Below are 19430 nucleotides of genomic sequence, written 5' to 3' on the forward strand. Positions count from 1 at the left end.
GGCTCTAGTTAAAAAAGACAAATGGAGAAAGTAAGAAGGTATTAAGAATATATTAAATGTGTGCTCTAAAAAGCTTTATTATTATTATTATTATTATTTATTATTATTATTTCCCTCACTAAAATCTAACTATCTTTGGGTGAAAAGTCTTCTCCCAGATGGAAAAAGGTTGGTTTAGACCTGCTGTGACTTCACAGCACCTTGCCAGGCAGATCCAGTTCCCTTTGGATGTCCTTGGCCACCGCAGTGGGCAGAGCTCCCCAGAGCCGTCGGGGAGGCACAGGGGTACCGCATCTGGAACTGGATCTACCAAGGAAGTTGAGCAATAAGTTTACAGCTGGTGAACTGTGCGGTTCTTACTCCATAGACGGCTTAACGATACTGGAGGAGGAGGCCAAAATGCAAGGGCAGTCTTTAGTACTGTCTGTCAGTCATTAGTAGATAGTCCGGACTAGCAAGTGCTCTTCATGGTGGAAACAGACTAAGAATTACTACTAGGCTGCCAGCTGGTTGGGAGGGCACATGCACGTGACTACTTTGCAGTAACAGCAAGGTGGATAATCACAGAATTGTAGGGGTTGGAAGGGACCTCAAGAGATCATCGGGTCCAACCCCCCTGCCAGAGCAGGTTCCCTAGATCCAGGTATTTATTATTCCCTAGAGCAATAAATAACTGGATCAAACCTTATTTGCCTTATCTTCCATTAACTTCAGTCAGTCGACTTCAGCAGGCTTAGCTTGGGGATGAATTTTTACCACCATGTTTAAATGGGACAACAGTATTTAAGCTTTATATAACCAAGTTTTACGTTTTTGTTGAACATTAAGGGTAATTCCTTGAGGAGGGAAAAATCTAAGGTAAGGAGTGTTGGTTATTCTGAGCCGAAAAATGCAGACGTAGGTCAAGGTCAAGCTGTTTGCTCCTGAAGAGTTTTATTCTGAATAAATTGGCACCAGCATCACAATCCTTGATCTCTTACCACGTGATTCAGTGTTTTCTCTGGGCTATTTTAGGACAAAAACAATTAGAAAAGGTTGTGTTCTCATTCATATCTAAGTTGATTGCTTTTGCAAGAATAAACAAGATCTATAGTCAGTGAAACATCCATTTTGATTAAATTTTAAACTATCTTCTGCATCAGAGGCAAAAATAAATATATATATAGTGCCCTGTCTCTTGCCTTAAATTATCACAGCTCAGTGATTTAGATAGTGCTTTGGAATGACAAAACTTTGGCTGACTGCCACGATACACAGCCCAGAGAAACTAGGAATCAGTAGCTAATAATAAAAATTTAATTTTATGGTATTTCCACACGAGTGAGCTGTAATACGTCTCTAATTCAAGGTGCAACTCTTCACCTCTGTCCTGTCTTAAAAATACTGAAGACTTTTTCCATTTTATTTTTGATACTTGCTCCCAAGGCTTGAAAAATTTAGTAGTTGCATGCTGTCCAAGATGCAGAATCACACAAGGAGGAGTCGGCAGAATCCCCAAATGACTTTACAGTGATAAACTGCAAGCTTGTCTCCCGTTGCGGGCGTTTTTATTGGGATGTAAGTCCTGATAGTCTTAGGGATGGTTTTTGTTGATTCATTGGTCTTATTAATAACTTAGAGCTGGTTTGTGGGAATGTTATTTGACTGGACTTCCAGGGGACCACGTCACTGTTTATTTGTCATTAGGGAGTGATGTGTTTTTCTTCTCAAACTTTTCAAGCTGTAGCATCTCTATCAGCTATAATCCCCATGTTTAGTCGCAGCGTGTTATGTACAGTACAGTGAACTGCATTAAAACCATGTAACGCAACAGGTATTGTGAGAGAAAATACAGCAGGAGACAGAACTGGATTCAGAAGGTTGTTTTCTTGGTTTTCTTTTTGCTATAGTCTGATTTGGAACAGATTTGCACTTGATTGTCACTATCCATTTTTTTTGAGGCCTGAAGAACAGCAAATCTTATTAGGCTTTGCATGGAGATTGATTTGTTTCCAAGGAGAACTATCACGGCAGGAATCTTTATGCTTGTGTAGGGTACTAAGGGGTGGTCCCCTCATTTCCCTTTTTCAATAAATGGAGTTTTTCCCCTTAAAGATTCTTCCAAAGAACTATGTAAATTGGTTAGTTGTGTCTTTTTGTGAGAACTGAAGAACGTAATCTAAGCTTAATACAAAACTTAATACACTAATTTTGAAGTGATCCTTAATTGCTGTTGCTGTCTTGCATTGTACCTGTGGGGGAGTAGGAATAGGGGGAAGAGCAAGGTTTAGGAGTTCTACAATAACGATTAACCGAGATGTGTTTATTTAAAGTTTAAAAACCTTTAAAATAGGAATTAAAATTCAGTTTCCTCTTGCAATGCCTGTTGTATTAATACGGTTTTAATGTAGTTTACTGTACATAAAAACACACTGAGTGTGTACAAGCCCATGGGACCTGATTCTGTGCATCCCAGGGTCCTGAGGGAGCTGGCTGATGGAGTTGTCAAGCCTCTCCCTATCATATCTGAAAAGTCCTGGCAGTCAGGTGGAGTCCCTGGTGCTGCACAAGTCCAAGTGCAAGGTGCAGCACCTGGGTCAGGACAGTCCCAGCCATGAACGCAGTCTGGGTGAAGAACTCACTGAGAGCAGCCCTGCGAGAAGTACTTGGAGGTTCTGGAGATTTAGAGTAGATATAAGGAAGAAACTCTTCCCTCAGAGGGTGGTGAGGCCCTGGGCCAGGCTGCCCAGAGAAGCTGTGGATGCCCCATCCCTGGAGGTGCTCAAGGCCAGGCTGGATGGGGCTTTGGGCAGCCTGGTGTGGTGGGAGGTGTCCCTGCCCATGGCAGGGGGTTGGAACTGGGTGGGCTTTAAGGTCCCTTCCAACCCAAACCATTCTGTGATTAAGTACGGGGATCGTAGTCAATATACTATACCGCTTTGAACTGCATCTAGGGAGGAAAGTACAAAACCAATAGCTTAATCTCTTGATTTGTGGCAGTCTTCAATATACACATCCATGCTTACTCCAGCATGTAGTGCAAAAATCAGTGGGGTGTTATAGGAAGTTTGAATACTGCCTTTTACTGACAAAATGCCTGCCTACCTCCTTTGGTTATTATTTTTGTCAATCTGTCTTCCTGATACTGAATTCAGATGAGTGAGCATTCCTCTCAGAAATAATGGAGTTGGCTGGGGAGAGCTTCACTTTTATCTCCTGAAAATTAGCATGTAGAACTAGACAATGTCAATGGCCGTGTGCTGCTTGCTATTATCGTTGTTTTGATTGCCTCTAGTTAATAGCATTTCCCATCAAACGTCCAGTTTATTTTTTGGGGCATTTTGAAATGATTTCTTTATGTTCACTTTTTTGTTGAACTTAAATTCTGGTCAAACTGTAGCTGACTGTAACTGAAAGATTACTTTGAGCTTTGTGTGTTGTCTCATTGACCGATTCTGGTTATAAAATCCTCATACCTCCAAATCCAGTTATGGTGTGCATGGTTTTGTCAAATTTCCATTATGCAGCAGCAGGAAACTCAGATTTCTGCCTCTGTTTTCTCACAGTGCACAAACAGACCATTCAATATGCTTTCCCCAGCCCATCATTAGTTTTTCTTTATTCTTTGTAACCATGGAACAGCTGCATCTGAAACTTCTAGCAACGTGAGTTAAATTGAAATTTAGACCCGCAAAATTGGTTAAAGATGGGAAAAGATAATGGATTAAGAAGGGGTGGAAGGTACCCATCTGCCCCTTAGACTTGAAAAAGCAGCTGCCTTTGGGGCTTTCCTTTGAATTGCGTTTCTTCCTTTGTTAGAGCAATATTTGTTTTCAAATCTGAGCTGTTAGGCATTTCACAAAATAAGCATTCAGACTTGATGGTCTTAGATATCTTCTTAAAGATGAGATTGAACTGTCCTAGATAATCTTTAAAAGTACCATGTAAATATTCTCTCTGTAGAATAAATTAGACCAAATGTTGAATTATATGAGAATTAAATCCAACCTTAAGTGTCTAGTGTTATCATTATTCACCTGTAGCGAACTTGTAAGCTTCAAATGCCAGCTGATAGGAGAAGGTGAAAGCAAGGTGATGGCCTTATCCAGTGGCAGCTCTTGAGAAAACACGGCAGGAGGGTAACACAGATGGTACGCACTGATTCCACTTCTGAAGCCTGGAGTCAAATGCCGGGATGTGTGTCACTAGAAGGCGTTTTTAGGGAGATAAAGATTGGAAAAAAAGAAACTAGCATCTTGTCTTCTTGCTCCTACTCACCAGCTTCTCACATACGCGTCGTGACAGGATGCGCGGTATTATTATTTCCAGTGTTTTGAAATGACTGTTTCACTGTGGTGTAGGGATTGCTAAAGTGATCTCTACCAAAATTTCATGTTAATTTGCACTGCGTTAGTTTCTCCATTTCTTGTTGTAGTCAGTTTATTTCAAAGTGAAAATGTGTTTATTCCAACAGTGCCTTGAAAGGATGAGCTTTGAAAACAGCAGCCTTGGATGCCATGTGGTTACCTCTCTGTGCCTGTTTTTCTACCTGTGTATACTAAAGCCTAATTCTAAACCATGGTCTTTTGTATCTTGTAAGTACATCTTATCACTGCAGTGGAATTAGGCAATTCTGTCATAACACGATAGAAATCTGTTTTGCATGAGCACGATGAAATTGCCCTGTCTCTGGCTGATGAGTTATCAGAGCAGGTCTTTATCTGAATCTTTCCTGTACAAGTGGATTATGCAGACAGGCTGAGGGAGCTGGGGTTGTTCAGCCTGGAGAAGAGAAGGCTCTGGGGAGACCCTATAGAGGCCTTCCAGTACCTAAAGGGGTCCTATAGGAAAGCTGGGGAGGGATTCCTTGTCAGGGAGTGGAGTGAAAGGACAAGGGTAATGGTTTTAAATTAGAAAAGGGTAGTTTTAGATTAGGTATAAGGAAGAAATTCTTCCCTCAGAGGATGGTGGGGCGCTGGCACAGGTTGCCCAGAGAAGCTGTGGATGCCCCATCCCTGGAGGTGTTCAAGGCCAGGCTGGATGGGGCTTTGGGCAACCTGGTGTGGAGGGAGGTGTCCCTGCCTGTGGCAGGGGGTTGGAACTGGGTGGGCTTTAAGGTCCCTCCCAACCCAAACCATCCTGTGATCCTATGAAATATTAGATGGTAAAGCGCATCCATCTTCCACTGGAATCCATTGCATTCTACTGGTTATTTGTGACAGTATCCACATGAACTTAATTTAGTGAACGTTTCCTAGATATTTCTTCTTAAAAGGTAGCCTTTGAACTCACTGGAGGACACTAGTTAATGTATTGCCATTGTTCCAGTGTTACGTGAGCTGAAGTGAGGGAATGGATGAAGTGTGTCCGAGCACTATGATTTTCAAGTTCAAGAATGTCACAGTTTCTATAGAGACAGCTTGCTCTATCACAGCTACCGAGGTAAATGGTTATAGGATTTTGCTTTTTCCTCCTTTAAATCAAATTTGATTATGCTTCGGTTTGGTTTTCTTTCCCATCACTTCAGCATTCTCTGAAATCTGCTTAGTTCTTAGCAGTGCAAAGTTGTCTTAGTCAGTGCTTATTTGATGTGAAACTGTTTACACAAAAAAATGTATTTGCTTCTCTTTGTAGTGATCTAAAGATGAGTGTGTCGCTGGGACTGGTTGTGAAGTTCATATTAATCTCGAATAGGGTGATGCAGGGTATTATCACACTTCTATGGCCGCGTGTTGGAGTCGTCGTGCTGTCACAAGGGGTGCGGCTTTGGATGAGTTATGCGGGTCTGTCTGCCAGCTGGCAATGAAATGTCAGAGTTTTGTTCTGCCACATTGACAGTTTATGTCAATTTTTTACTTTCCATAACATATATCTTTTTTTGCCCTGATATGAGGTAAACTTATTATAGGTGCAGGGTAATAATTGTAAGGGTAGAGCAAAGCCCCTTTGCGCAACCAAAAGTGAAGGGATTCTGAGCATTGCAAGATTGAAATTGTAGATGTTCGGTTGACGCAGTGGAATTAGAAATTGCCTGTATTCTCTGTGTAGTATCTAGTGAAAACAGGTATCTAGAAATGTGGTTCGTAAGAAATAGTTGTTTATTCTACCCGAAGACCCTTCAAGTTGCTTCAAGTTGAGACCAGAGTCAAGGATCTCTTGTTCCTTTCATGAGAGCGCTTGCATCGCTGGGCAACACATTACTTATTCTTGCTCGTGTACTTTATTCTCACTTTATGCACCTGTATCTCGGTCTGTCTAACAGCTAAGCAGATTCTTAACCAAGTATTTATTATTCTAGATGTCTTTTCAAATTTCCAGAAAGCTGTGGAAATCTTCAGAAGACTGATTGCGAAAATGACATTAGATCCAACAATCACAAGCCAATACAGTTTATATCAAAAGGAAAAATAAACAAAAGAAAATGTATCTATGATATACAAAGGCTTTGGATTCCAAGGGTGTAAATGCTGATTAGGCTAAGTGTGTGGGGTTAGTATAAGGAGCATTATCTGAAGAGTTTGCAGGCTTGGTGTTTCTTCAAGTCGAAGCCATTAAAGGTATAAAATAGCTGCATGCAAAATGAGTAAAAGGATGTAGGGAGAGTCTTTGAAGTTGACAGGTAAATAACCACTTCAGGCAGGACACTGAGAAGGAGCAGAGAAGTGTAAAGAAACAACTCAAATTCACAATGTATATTTACCAAAGTTAGATGATGACAGATTCATTATCCAGTTTTCTTTGGAAAGATTGTTTTTCAAATGAGGAAAACGCAGAAGAGGTAGTAATCTGTCTGGAATTCAGTGAGTAGTTGAAGTTGTGTAGGAGAGGATTAGTTTGGGAAGACGGATTGATGGAGTGTGTGACTTGGGTGAAGACAGTAAGATGGAGCTTACCAGCTTTCTTTCTGATGTTTTCATTTCTGCCACTGGCGCAAGGAAAGTCAGTATGCTGATGAAATCTGAGGATGAAAACTTGGAGGCATCAGTAGTACAGAAGAGGATCGTGCCATCGTATGGAAAAGATTGGGTTATCTCAAAGACTGAATTAATAGGAACAAAATTAATTGCATTAATATCGAAATATCCTGTACGTAATGGGTGGTTAAAAGCAACGTAGTGTAGTGCAGATATTAAGTTCTGTGTCACAGGATTGACTGGACTGGAGAAGAGTATTGCAAAATTACTGAATTGCAAATGTGAGACAGTTGTGGTCTTCGTGCGGAAAACGGAGAGGCATTTGCAATAGATTTAGGAAGGTTTTAGTATCACTTTATAAATTCTTGATGATATTCTCTGAAACATTGTGTACGGTTCTATTTGTGCATATTTAAGGAAGATGAAGCAAAACTGAAGCAGATGCAGGTTAAAGTGAGTTGTAGAATCATTCTGTTTGGAAAGGACCTTGAGAGGTCTCCAGCCCTCCGGAAGCAAGGTCACCTCTGAATTTGGACTGAATTTGGAGGAGATTGCTTTGGGCTTTGTCATTTCAGGTCTTGAAAAATCCCCAAGACAGAGCTCCCAGAGCATCTCCAGGTTACCTCTTTGACTGCTTGGATGTCCTCGGGGCATTTTTTTTTCCTTATCTCATTTGAAAACCTGTTGTTCCCAAGACTCTTGTCTCTTGATCTTCTGTTTTGTTCCTCAGTCAAATGGTCGTCAGGTTGGTGATTTCCCCATAGGTTCAGCATCTGAAGGCTGCTAATAGGTGCCTGCCAAGCCTCCAGGCTAACTGAGCCTTGTTTCCTTAACCTCTGTTGATGTGCTTCAGAGCCCTGAAGGCAGCGATCACACCAAGCCAGCCCAGTAACAAAGAAGGACTTTGCTTGTTTATTTTAGCAAGGCGTCCTCATCTGCAGGTGGAGAATAAACCATCAAAACCCTAAGGGGACAAAACCCCACCATTATAACTGAAGCCCAAAGTAGGTCTGATATCAATGGATGTACCCTGTCCAAGAATAAAGTTGTGCTGGGAACTGAAAGGAAGTTTCAATAGGACAGTCGGGATCTGGAGCAGCCTGCCAGTGAGCCTAAAAACTGATATTCTCAATTTATGGATGGGGTTACATGAGATGGTATCTACCTTACAAGTGAACAGGAGTCTAGAACCTGCAGGTTCCTGCTGACACGGCCTGTGTAACACTGCCCTTTCGTGTAGGCTCTTGGTCAGGCTTCGTTCAGCCTCTGCAGTGAATGGGGTGGAATTCGGTAAGCGGAGGGTGCTGTGTGGTGCTACGTGGTAGGGAACTAGCAGGCGTCTCTTTTGGGTACAGTCATGAAGAAACTTCGGCACACCTTTGGAGAACAAGCTTCTTTTGTACAATTATGAACTTGAACTAGGAAGTAAATGTGTTGGATTTTGAAAAGTGAAGCTTCTGAGTGCTGCTTTCTCATCTTTTCCCCCTGTGGTCCACTCTTAATTTTTAATTAAAGTTTACATCCCGTAAAAAAAAAAAAAGGGAGAAAAAATTGTCTTGTGTATGTATTTTAATCTTAAAAACAGCTGAACAAAAGCAATTAGTTTAAACTTGGGGTTGTGTAGCATGCGGTGATATGATGCCCTTCCTCCTGTGTATTTTAATTGTAAGATGGGAGGAATCTTAACCTGCTGCTGCGGCATAAAATTGATAACAAAAAACTATTTAACTGCCTAGATGGAAGCCACTTAATCATCAAGAAATACTCTCTGTTGGCTGTATATCCCTCATTTCTTGATGTTTAAGAGGCTTTCCATTTCGTTAACTTGGGCTGTGAAGTTAGAAGCACAGTGACATGAACAAAATTGGTTGCAAATGCCTGTAACAGAAAACACAACTTCTACATCTGCATGTACATGACCCAAATTTTTGTTCCTAAAGATGCAGTTGCACAGCATTTGTTAATACATTCCTCTGTGCATAACCATTTTTTATTACTATTATTTTAGTTTGTAGTATATAATCTTGCACCTCAGTTCTTTACTATGTCTGTAATGTAACTGACGTGGTGGCTGTTGGAGCTGTAACGATGAAATCGGTGCTGGTTGCGGTGTGTGGGGGGAGAAGGTGAGGTTTGCACGCTTGAGATCCCAAACAGAATGGGCTATTGTATAACCCTGCAGAGGGATGTCATCCGCAAGTTGTAGTTCCTCTGACTTCTGATACTCTTCTGAACCGCTTTCATCACTAGCGTTGCAGTTGGTGCTGTAAGGTGGAAATGTGAGTTTGTGACCCTTACATAGTTTGCTATAGCAAAAGGTTGGAATTCCCTTTGGTGTCCTAAATAAATAAATAAATACATAAATAAATAAAGTGAAATCAGGACAGTTACTGGTAGGTACATCCCCTGTAGGGAAGAAGCTCATCAGGGCCATGGAAATCAGACAAGTATCTCGGACCGAGACTCTTACATCAAGGAAGGCGGAGGGGCTGTAAGCATGTGATCTCAGATGATAGAGGCACAAGTTCCTTGCAGAGGAAGAATTATATATATCAGGTTAAGAATCTATAAGAAATAGTGGTTTGAGCTACTCTGTATCCTAAGAGTTGTTTTGAAACTTGAAAATTTTAAATTGGCTGCTTCTGAGTCAGAGCTTCTCTGCCAAACCAAGACTTCTCTGTTCTTTCCTTCCATTGTATGCACATATGCTCTTTTTTTTTTCCTTTTAGATATGGACTTTCATCAGTGGCCTTTTGCCAAAAGGTTTGTTTCAGATCCCCTATAGTTTGTTTGAAGTGGGATTCTCAGGCGTACAGAATGAGAAGTGCAGCAGTTGCAAGCAATTAACTTCGCAGTGCTCTTGAGGGGAAATAAGATGAGGCTCTAAATTTAAAGGCAAGTTTTGGGATTCTTTGTTTCAAACCCTTTGAGGTAACGTGATGTTCAACTGAAGATTAAGATTCCTTCAAGCCAAGATTAAGAAATATAAATACAGAGATATATTTATCTTATATATATGCATATACATATATATAGACAAACATGCAACCTAAATGTGTCAGTGGTATGCTGTACTATAAATAAAAAAATACTTTAACCTTTTATTAGAGCAGCTGTTTCCTTGCACTTGATGCAACATCTGCGTGACTGATTTAAGGATTTATTTTGGGCTTCTGCTAATATTTGGCGATACTTTTTGTTTTTTTAATGAATATATTCTTCCCCTGGTTCAGACATACTTTGTAGTATATGCTGTAAAATTATTAGTTCATATTGATATTTGCCTTTATATTTGATAAAAAGACTAAGAAATAGTCTGCAGCAACAAAAACATTCAGCACTGTTGGGTTGTCCATCTTGTGGGGGTGGGAAGGAACCAACATTTTTCACTTTTTTCCTGGTGCTTATATTGATTTTTGCATTGTTTATTAACTGCGGAGATATGATTTAATCAAACTTTCCAGGAAGCAACACTAGTTTTGGCTAGTTCTCTGTGATATACTTTTCCTTTCTGTATTTACTTTAGTGTGCCTGCCAATTTCACAACACAGTAGCAAGAATAAAATGAAATGAGTCTCCTTAATGTTATGCTAGCTGAAGAATAACTTCAGTTCTGTATCAATGCTCTGCCTTAATTATAAGTGTTGAGCATTACTAATATTCTTTTTCTTTTAATCATCTCCTTGTAGGGTGCAGATCCCACAGTTCTAAGGAGCTGATAGTTTGGTGATAGAAACGTTCACTGCCTAGGAAAGTGTTCTCATCTTCAGAGCATGCAATCTCCACCACAGCTGAACTACACACTGATAAATGAGAATAAATCCTCAGGTAGCCTGCATAAAGTCAGAGCTGGGGGACTGCTGGGCTACAGGGAGCAAGCTGGGGGGGATGAGGAGCTAGTTAGAGTAGGGGACGTAGATGTGGGGGGAGGTGAGGAAGAAGAGGAAGGCAAGCTGCTGGAGAAGAAGGAAAGCTGCTGGAGAAGAAAGCTCCTCGTTTTATCCCCGACTGCATACAGCAGACACTGCTGCTGAATATTTGGGGTTGGTTTGTTTGTTTGTTAAACAGGCAGCCCATTCCCAAGTACAATAACAGCTTGTGACGCAGTCTAAACCTCCTAAATTTTTGGCAGTATATTGGAGTTGTAATGAGATGCATTGACGCTTAAAGGATAATTAAAGATAATGAGGTATAGAGAAAGTGAAGTGGAAGGCAGCGCACTGCACTTCTGAAAGCCAGATGATGGCAAACTGACTTTCGATGAAAAGAGCTGATTTTCTAAATAGAAATTTTTATAGTTTCATCTGAGTATGTACATAGCAACTGATGCAATGCCAGATTGTAGACTGTTGGTTAAATAGGGGAAACTAGGATTTAATAGAGAAAATGCGTGTGTATAAGGGCCTGACATAAATGGCCTAACAGAGGAGGGGGAACTGGATCGGGGGGAGCTCATTATTGGAGTCACTGTGGATCAATTCTCTGATCGCTCTTGCTTCATCTGACTCAGTGACAAAGGTAAACATAAAGGGGTGTTGCTGCTAAAATTTGTGGATGATGCGAAGTTCAAAAAATGCCTATTATAGAAAGAAAAGCGTGATGCAGAAATGTCTGGGTGATTTCGTAGGGTTCAGGCCCAGACACGAGGGAGATCCCGACCATTTTTGTGCTGCAGCAAAGGTTTTGCCAACTTTCCACGTGGACTCCTTCCTCCTTTCCCTGGGGGACATAAAGCAATAGAAATGGGGTGAAATTTGGAGCGTTAGGGCATTAAAACCAAAATATCAATTATAGGCTCGGAGGTTAAATAATGGTATGGGTGAAGGCAGGTCAGGGTACGAAGTAGCCAAGCTACCGGTGTGGTGCAGCTCTGAATGAGGTGTATGTACTCCTGGGACACAGTCACAGAGGATGTTTCCAGTAGATGGAGGAAATTGCTGGTGGTGGTATAACAAGCAGCTGGTGAGACATCGTTCGGTACGCTTCCGAAACAGTCATCCGTTTTGAGGAGGAGAAAAAAAAAAGACTGAAACATGCAGAGACAGGCAGCTCGGGTGAATGGGAAAATGGATATCTCGTTAGAGAAAGCTTGAAGAGCTTGTCTTGTGTAGTCCGACCAAAGAAATCGTCTGCGTAAATGTTGGCTATAAATACACAGGCGGAAACTGCTGAGGGGTGGGGGGAAGCTATTTCAGCTGAAAGACAATATAAGCAAAACAACAAGTGGGCATCGTCTGGCCGCCGCTAAATTTAGGCGTCAAATTTGAAGCCGCAATTGGGTTTTTGGAGTCCACGGGACTAGTGGGACTTAGTCTGCTTTTTCTGCTGACTCTTGGGGAGATTTGGAAATAATTCCTTAATCGCTCTGGAAATGTCAGAGAAAATGGAGCCTTAAGGTTTCCAGCCAGGTGCGTTCCAAATTTTGTGAATAAGCTTCTGTGACCAAACGGCATTCCTGCAGCTTCAGCCTTCCTTGGAGGCTTCTTGTGACTTCCTGTGTTGCAGGCGGGCAGGGATAACGCAGTGGCGCTATGTGACGGTGGTGGTGGTGTTTCCTCTGAAAAATCAGCCACCTGGCATCTTCCCTGGGCTAACGGCACAATTTCTGTTTTCCGATGGACGTTAACAGGGGCATGGGAGGGGAACCGAGCCCTTTCATGTGGATTTGCCCTCGCTACGTTACGAAATAGACGCTGAATTGTTTTTTTGGAGGGATTGTTCTCTTCATATTCCTTGATGAAATGTGCAGTATGATAGAGACCTTAATTTTGGATACCTCCACTAGATGCTTAAAGATAGGTGGTAAGAAACCCAAGCCAAAGCATTTAAGAGGGAATAAATGATCTGCCTTGGATGTGGATATGAAGTACCAAGGTATTTGACCCTGCAGAAGTCATGAAAATTTGGTTATCGCTGTATATTTTTCCTCTTGTATTTGACCCAGAAAAAGAATTTTCTGGATTCCAATGAGAAAAATTGTCTAGAATGAAGGACACAATATGAGAGTTTGATCTGGAAAAAAGCATCCAAGCAGTTGGGATGCCCAAGTCTTGCTAAATGTTGGTGGGACTTAGGCTTGTAGGCCAAAATACAAGGTCGTTAGCCTCCTCCTTGTCATGGACATTGGGAAGCGCTGGCTACCCAAATACATTTTGTGACTTTGTAGTGGTTGCTTGAGAACCAAAATTTAATCTCTTTTGCATTGTAAGTAGTCTCATGGTGAGCTCTTTATACAGACTATTTTATTACTATATGGAAAAAAAAGCAGTAACTTGCAAATAGAAGGGAGGAAAATTGTAGCTGAAGGTGCTGATGGTTAGATAAAGGAAATTGATGTTAAACTATGATGTGTTATTACTTTATTGCACGTGGATCTCAGCAGTTTTACTTGTAGCATCATGGCAGTAATGGAATAGTTTTGGGTTTGAAAGAGAGATCTGTGGTGGCTGGGACCAAGGGAAGATGATGTTCAGTTCCTTGGTGTTTTGTAGGAGGAGCAGTGGGTGAGATCTGGGCTGATAAATATCATACTGATAGGAGACTGGCAGGGCGCACAGACTATTCAGATGCAGATTTTTATATTTTTCAGTGCTGTGTGTAAAGGTTAATTCTTCACGTTTGTTTTTATTCAAGATGATACGTTGCTAGTGCTTCTGGCTGGAATTTCTTTATACTCCGCTGAAAGCTTTTTAATGTTGCAGTTGATTTGATCACTATCTGTTGGAGTCTTCTGGTGGTTAATGTCAAAAATGTCAGCTGTAAGAATTTAATCTTCCTAGATTGCATAAACAAACAAAATTTTATTGACCTCTTTGTCCCTATATTTAACGCCATCTTAAAGTGTATTGTCAGATCACTTTAGAAAAATCTTTTTCCAAAACATACAAGTTTTTAATAATGTTAAGAAAAAGTTTTGTGTAAAAAAAAAAAAAAAAAAAAAGTATTTTCCAGTTACTTTCCTAATAATGCATTTTCTTCACAGATAAATTTGCGCCTCATCTTGGTGAGCGGGAAAACGAAAGAGTTCTTGTTCTCACCAAATGACTCTGCTGCAGATATTGCAAAGCACGTGTATGACAACTGGCCGATGGGTGAGTAGTTGTGTGCCTTTGGCATTTTACTGGCGCGTTTGAAGCTTCCCTGTGCTTTCAGACTGAAGTCCTAATAAACCTATCTCAGTTCTCAACATTCAGATTAAGTACACTCATATATGGGCAGAGATTTATATAGAAATACAATTGTCATCTTGTCGTCGTCTCCTTGTTTCTGAGGTTGGGTAGACTTCTGGATGTCTTGACTATTTCCTTTTTTTCCTAAAACTTGCTTGCTCAGAGTGAAGTTACTACTTTCTCTCTATCTTTAGATATTTTTCTTGGTTAGTTTTGTTAGTGGACGTAGTAAGTGGAAGACCTTGAAGTGTTGGAGATATAAAACCTTTTATGTGAGGACAGCTAGTGGAAAACATGGTGTGTCACAGGAATACATTACTGTTATTCAGTCTCAAGTTCTTCTCACTTACTACCTTATCTTGGAAAAGGTCTGTATTAATGATATTTTCCCAGGAAAAAGTGTTATATAAAAGAAGATTTTAAGAAGCATTAAAAGATGGGAAACTGAAGCTGTTTATATAAATATATTTGGTGTTATTCAGGAATACCAAACCAGGAAAATGGAATTGAAAACTAAGATGTTTATTCACGTATGTGAATAGTTCCACAAAAACAAAGTCCTTCTGTTTTCCCTGAGTATGATTTCGTGGGAAAATAGCCAAAGCACAGGCATAGCCTTATATATGATGAAAGAAAATGCTTCCTTTGGTAGATAGAGGACTTCATCTGGGTTACTATTTTGATGTGAAAAAGACTGCTATTTACACAAACTACAACACTGCAATATCTGTTTCTGTGGTGAGTTCCTCAAAGATGTAGGACGGATAATAATCTATGCCATAAAGCTGGTGCTGATGGTCTGTATTTTAGGCCTTAAACTTGCCATCTTTGAGGTCAGGAAGAACAGGGGTTTGGGCAACTTGTTTGTTTTGGTGGGATGCGCTGTTATGTGTTTAATAAAATACGTTATGGATGAAGAAGTTGGTAGTCTTAAGTATTAAATGTAGATGTATAACACTTTTACAGCAAGAAATCTGGTTGATGTAGGATTTTGTTGTAGCTGCTGCACATATTTTAATGCAAGCCTGAAAAGTAATTGGCATGATTGATTAGTAGTTCTTTGGTTACATTTATCTGAATTAGTAAAGACAGAACTGTTTTTCCCTTACCCAAGTTCATTCCTGAGCATGTGATCTTGCAATCTGATGTCTGTATCCTACCTCTGCATATGCAGGGCGTTAAGCTCAGAAGCAAGAGGTTATTTTATGCGTTTGATTTGTGTTGGGGTGTGTGACGAGGAAGCCTTTGGCAAACTCAATAGTTTAGGCTTGTGACGTGATATATAAAGTAATACTGAATAATGAAGGAAATAGTAATAATAAAGGTGATTTCATTCCACTATAGCAAAACAGATGCATTGAGTGGTTGTAGCATTGGAATGAACGTGTGTTGTGGACTCAGTTCAGCTCTCCTTTATGCTAGTAAAGATTTAAGGCCAGTAAAGTCATTGATTTTGGTGGACATAATACAGGTTGACAGAACAGCGCCAGAGATGAAAGTATTGCCACGTTAGTGATCTATTATTTGAGTTTGTTTCTACTATGGTCTACTCCTCCTGCAACCTGAAGAGCTTGAAGGTTGCAGATGGAGTTTATATTTGGGAGGAAACCCAGTCTTAAAAGTCTCATCTTTAAAGAAAAAGAAAAAACAGAACTGGACATAGAAGCATTGGTTCAAATACCTGGTATCCCACAGGAGTGCTCTGAATCTTCTTGATGAATATTTAATTGCCTGTGCAAAGAAGAATAATGTCAATTTAAAAGACACAGGAAAAAACTACTTCAGAAAGTATGTAGGTTTTCACATGTTATTTGCCTACAGGCTATTTCCAGAGTAAGAGCACTCTTCTGTACCGCAGGACTGAGAAATCCTGATGAGGACAAAAGTTTGTGTGAAACAGAGGAAATGATTGTTTTTAGTGTCATTTTGACTTGTCATGATCTTGTGAGGAAGAAAATTCATGAAATATCCTCAGTCATATGCCTAGCAAGCTTAAGGCAAAACTCCTCCTATTTTTGTAATGCAACTGTTAATTAAGAATTTCCTGACTGGTAGTGGGGAACGCTGAGTTAATTTCATGTATAAATCTAGGTAGGATTCCTGTTCCCTGCCTTCCTTTCTTCTAAACAACATTAAAAATATTTTTTTGTACAGTGGTTATCTGCTATATTTTTTAAAAATAACAAATTTTAAAAGCCTAGGTAAATATTTTTTCCTTTAGTCATCAGTGGAATTTAAAAAATTGAAATGGTGTCAAAAAGAAATGTTTCAGACTGTGAGCCAAGAAGCAAAAATCAAAAGAATGGGTAAACTGGCAGGTTAACAGTGAGGAAATACCTGTGCCAAAATACAGTCTGTTGTCTTCTGGTTGCTGTTTCATATCGCTGTGGTGCTGTAAATTGGCTTCTCTTTACAGCCGTAGTCTCTGTGGAGTTCAGATGCTATAGAGTAAAAAAATAAATAAATAAACTAATACCTTCCAAAAAATAAATAGTTTGTCCTAGCAGTGTGATAATTCCGATCCTTGGTCGTCTTCCCAGCGCAGCAAAAATGGCTCGTGCAAGACAGTCGCATCAGACAACGAGTGGAAATAATTGAAATTCAGATAGCTTTGGCTGCCGAATTTTACCCCAGCTGCTAACCCAGGCCCACTGCAGCAGCCTCACGCCCCCGGCCTCTCCTCGGCCTCCCCCATGCTCTCCTTTGCACCAGGGGCCTCTTCCTATGCTCCCCACGGCAGTGGCTTCTGTTTTAAATGCTTCCCTATCTCCCCTTTTCAGTTCTTCTCCTTTTGTGGGGCCAGTTGCCGCTGTCCGTGCGCTAATTGTATGTTCCCAGTAAGCAGGCCGGTGTCTGTCTGTCGTGATCCCTTGCTGAATATTCATTTTCATATAAAAACGCTACAAAAGCAGCAAAAGAGCACGTTTGTGAACAGCTGTTCCTAGATATCTGGTCAGCTACAGAGCAGAAGACACTACTCCCAAAGAGAGGCAATTTAAATTCAGCATTTAAAGGTTTTATGGTACTTATTCTGAAAGCGAAGTGCAGATGTATTTGTTTTTCACATTGTGACAGGGAACAGTGAAGGAGTAGGAAGCGATCATCTCAGCTTATAAATGATTTATTACAGCTGAGGCGTTATGGGAAACGCATTATAGGAAAATGCAGGCTTGTTTTTTCCCGAATCACTGTTTGCTCCGCAAAACCATATCCAGCTTGTTCTTGGAGAAGTTCCTTAAAATACACCCGTAAATGCCTCCTCTGTGCAGTCTCCCCGCAGCCACTGTTGGGGGCTGCTCAGTTCACTGCCGCCTCTGGACATGGAGCTGGCTGAATCTGGTCGGCATCGAGCACCGCCGAGCTGCCCACGCCAGGCTTGCAGCGCTGTGATCTGGGAATCCTCTTTCAAATGACCGATCACATGCGCTTTGGCTCTGCGTGTGGCTGCAGAAAGGCTCGAGTTAGGCAGTGAACTGGGGAGGATGAGTACGGCCCAAGAATCAATCCCCTGGACTGGAAGAAATCAAGGCAATTTTAGCAAAGTGGGTATTTAGCCTCAGTGTAAACAGGAAGCCATTTGCCCTTAAAGGTATCTTGTGCGGGGCTTGTATGTATGTTAAATATCTCATGTGATCTGAGAGTTCATACTATTTATATTTATAGGCATAAAATTAGGGGATTTCAATGCTCAATGTCAAATAATACATTTCAGAATAACTTTCAGGAGTGAATTGTCTTCCTGTATCTTTAGTCTATGCTCTCTTCAGTGTGTCATGCAAGAGTCCTCTTCCAAGTTTTCTTCCTAAGTAAAGGTGAGAAATAACAAAATACGTTGTCACAACCTAACCGTGGAAATTCTCTTACTTTTCAGATTGGGAAGAAGAGCAAGTCAGCAGTCCAAATATCTTGCGGCTTATTTATCAAGGGAGGTTTCTTCATGGCAATGTGACACTAGGAGGTACGAAAATAATTTCCATTATCCACGTTACAGCCAGGCAAAGGGGATTTTTTTCACAATGCAGTAAATACTAATTTGGTGTTCAAGTTCACAATATGACTTGCTGTATGCTATTTTTCTTTGGCATAGAATGACATTGCATTTTATCTTGCATATTTTTCCATCTTGTTATGACTAGTGAAACTTTGGGATGTACCAATTGGCAAGTTAAGTCTCCTCTTGCATTAAGAAACAGTAATGTTGCTTTTATCTGTTGTATTTCTAAATAGAGTATTTTTTCCACTTCTCTTACACTGCATTGGAGGGCAAGTTACTACATAAATGTCTCAAGTACTTTAAAATATTTCCTAAGATTATGATAATTGGCTAAACAATACTTTAAACCTTAGTGCAATGAAGGAAGACACCCTATGAATGAGAATGAGGGGAAGCATTCTTGATGTCCAGTGCTCTCCCAGGGATACAATTGCATAGTTATGTGAAAACAAAAGTAAATGGCTTCACTTCATATGCTAAGGAAATACAATTCAATTATGCCCCCTTGTGGCAAGTTTTTTCATGCAATTGTACTTTTTTGGTGGGTATCTTGGATGGAAATATGACACAAATTTGTAACAGTCTTTCCTTTTATCAATAAAAGTTGCCTCTTTGAGCCATTTCAAAAATAAATTATTCAAAGGGACCTGGACAAGCTTGAGAAGTGGGCCCATGTGAATCTAATGAGGTTCAACAAGTGCAAGGTGCTGCACCTGGGTCAGGCAATCCCGGACATGAGCACAGACTGGGTGAGAGCAGCCCTGCAGAGAAGGTCTTGGGGGTTCTGGTGGACAAAAAGCTCAATGTGAGCCAGCAGTGCTTGCCTGCAGCCCAGGAGGCCAACTGCGTCCTGGGCTGCACCAACAGAGGGGAGGCCTCTGTTTGTGGAGGGAGGGGATTGTTCCTCCTCTGCTCTGGCCTCACAAGGCCCCACCTGGAGTGCTGCGTCCAGGGCTGGGGCCCCCAGCACCAGAAGGATGTGGGGCTGTTAGAGCAGGTCCAGAGGAGGGCCACATAAATGGTCAGAGCTGGAGCACCTCTCCTATGGAGAAAGGTTGAGAGAGCTGGGGTTGTTCAGCCTGGAAGAGGAGGCTCTGGGGAGACCTTGCTGTAGCTTTTCAGTACTTAAAGGGGGCTTATAAAAAAAGATGGAGAGCATATTTTTGCTCAGTGAGATAGTGACAGGACAAGGGGGAATCGTTTTAAACTCGAAGAGGGTAAGTTTAGATTAGATATAAGGAAGAAATTCTTCCCTCAGAGGGTGGTGAGGCCCTGGCACAGGCTGCCCAGAGAAGCTGTGGATGCCCCATCCCTGGAGGTGCTCAAGGCCAGGCTGGATGGGGCTTTGAGCAACCTGGTGTGGTGGGAGGTGTC

The 19430-nt window shown here is 41.0% G+C and overlaps 1 protein-coding gene across 2 annotated transcripts in view; it reads left to right on the plus strand.

Annotated features, from left to right (window-relative positions):
• UBL3 (ubiquitin like 3) overlaps positions 1–19430 on the plus strand; it is a 57221-nt gene that overhangs the window by 32150 nt on the left and 5641 nt on the right. The window contains exons 1-3 of one of the 2 annotated variants that reach the window (XM_013189395.3): positions 10580–10721; positions 13876–13984; positions 17934–18020. In XM_013189395.3, the coding sequence (XP_013044849.1) occupies positions 10704–10721; positions 13876–13984; positions 17934–18020 (214 nt within the window). In that variant the 5' untranslated portion in view covers positions 10580–10703. Of the gene's footprint in view, positions 1–10579; positions 10722–13875; positions 13985–17933; positions 18021–19430 lie in introns of those variants that run through there. The other variant, XM_048072787.2, reaches the window with a different exon arrangement.

The sequence above is a fragment of the Anser cygnoides genome, chromosome 1, assembly GCF_040182565.1.
Source record: "Anser cygnoides isolate HZ-2024a breed goose chromosome 1, Taihu_goose_T2T_genome, whole genome shotgun sequence".
In the NCBI taxonomy this organism is placed as follows: domain Eukaryota; kingdom Metazoa; phylum Chordata; class Aves; order Anseriformes; family Anatidae; genus Anser; species Anser cygnoides.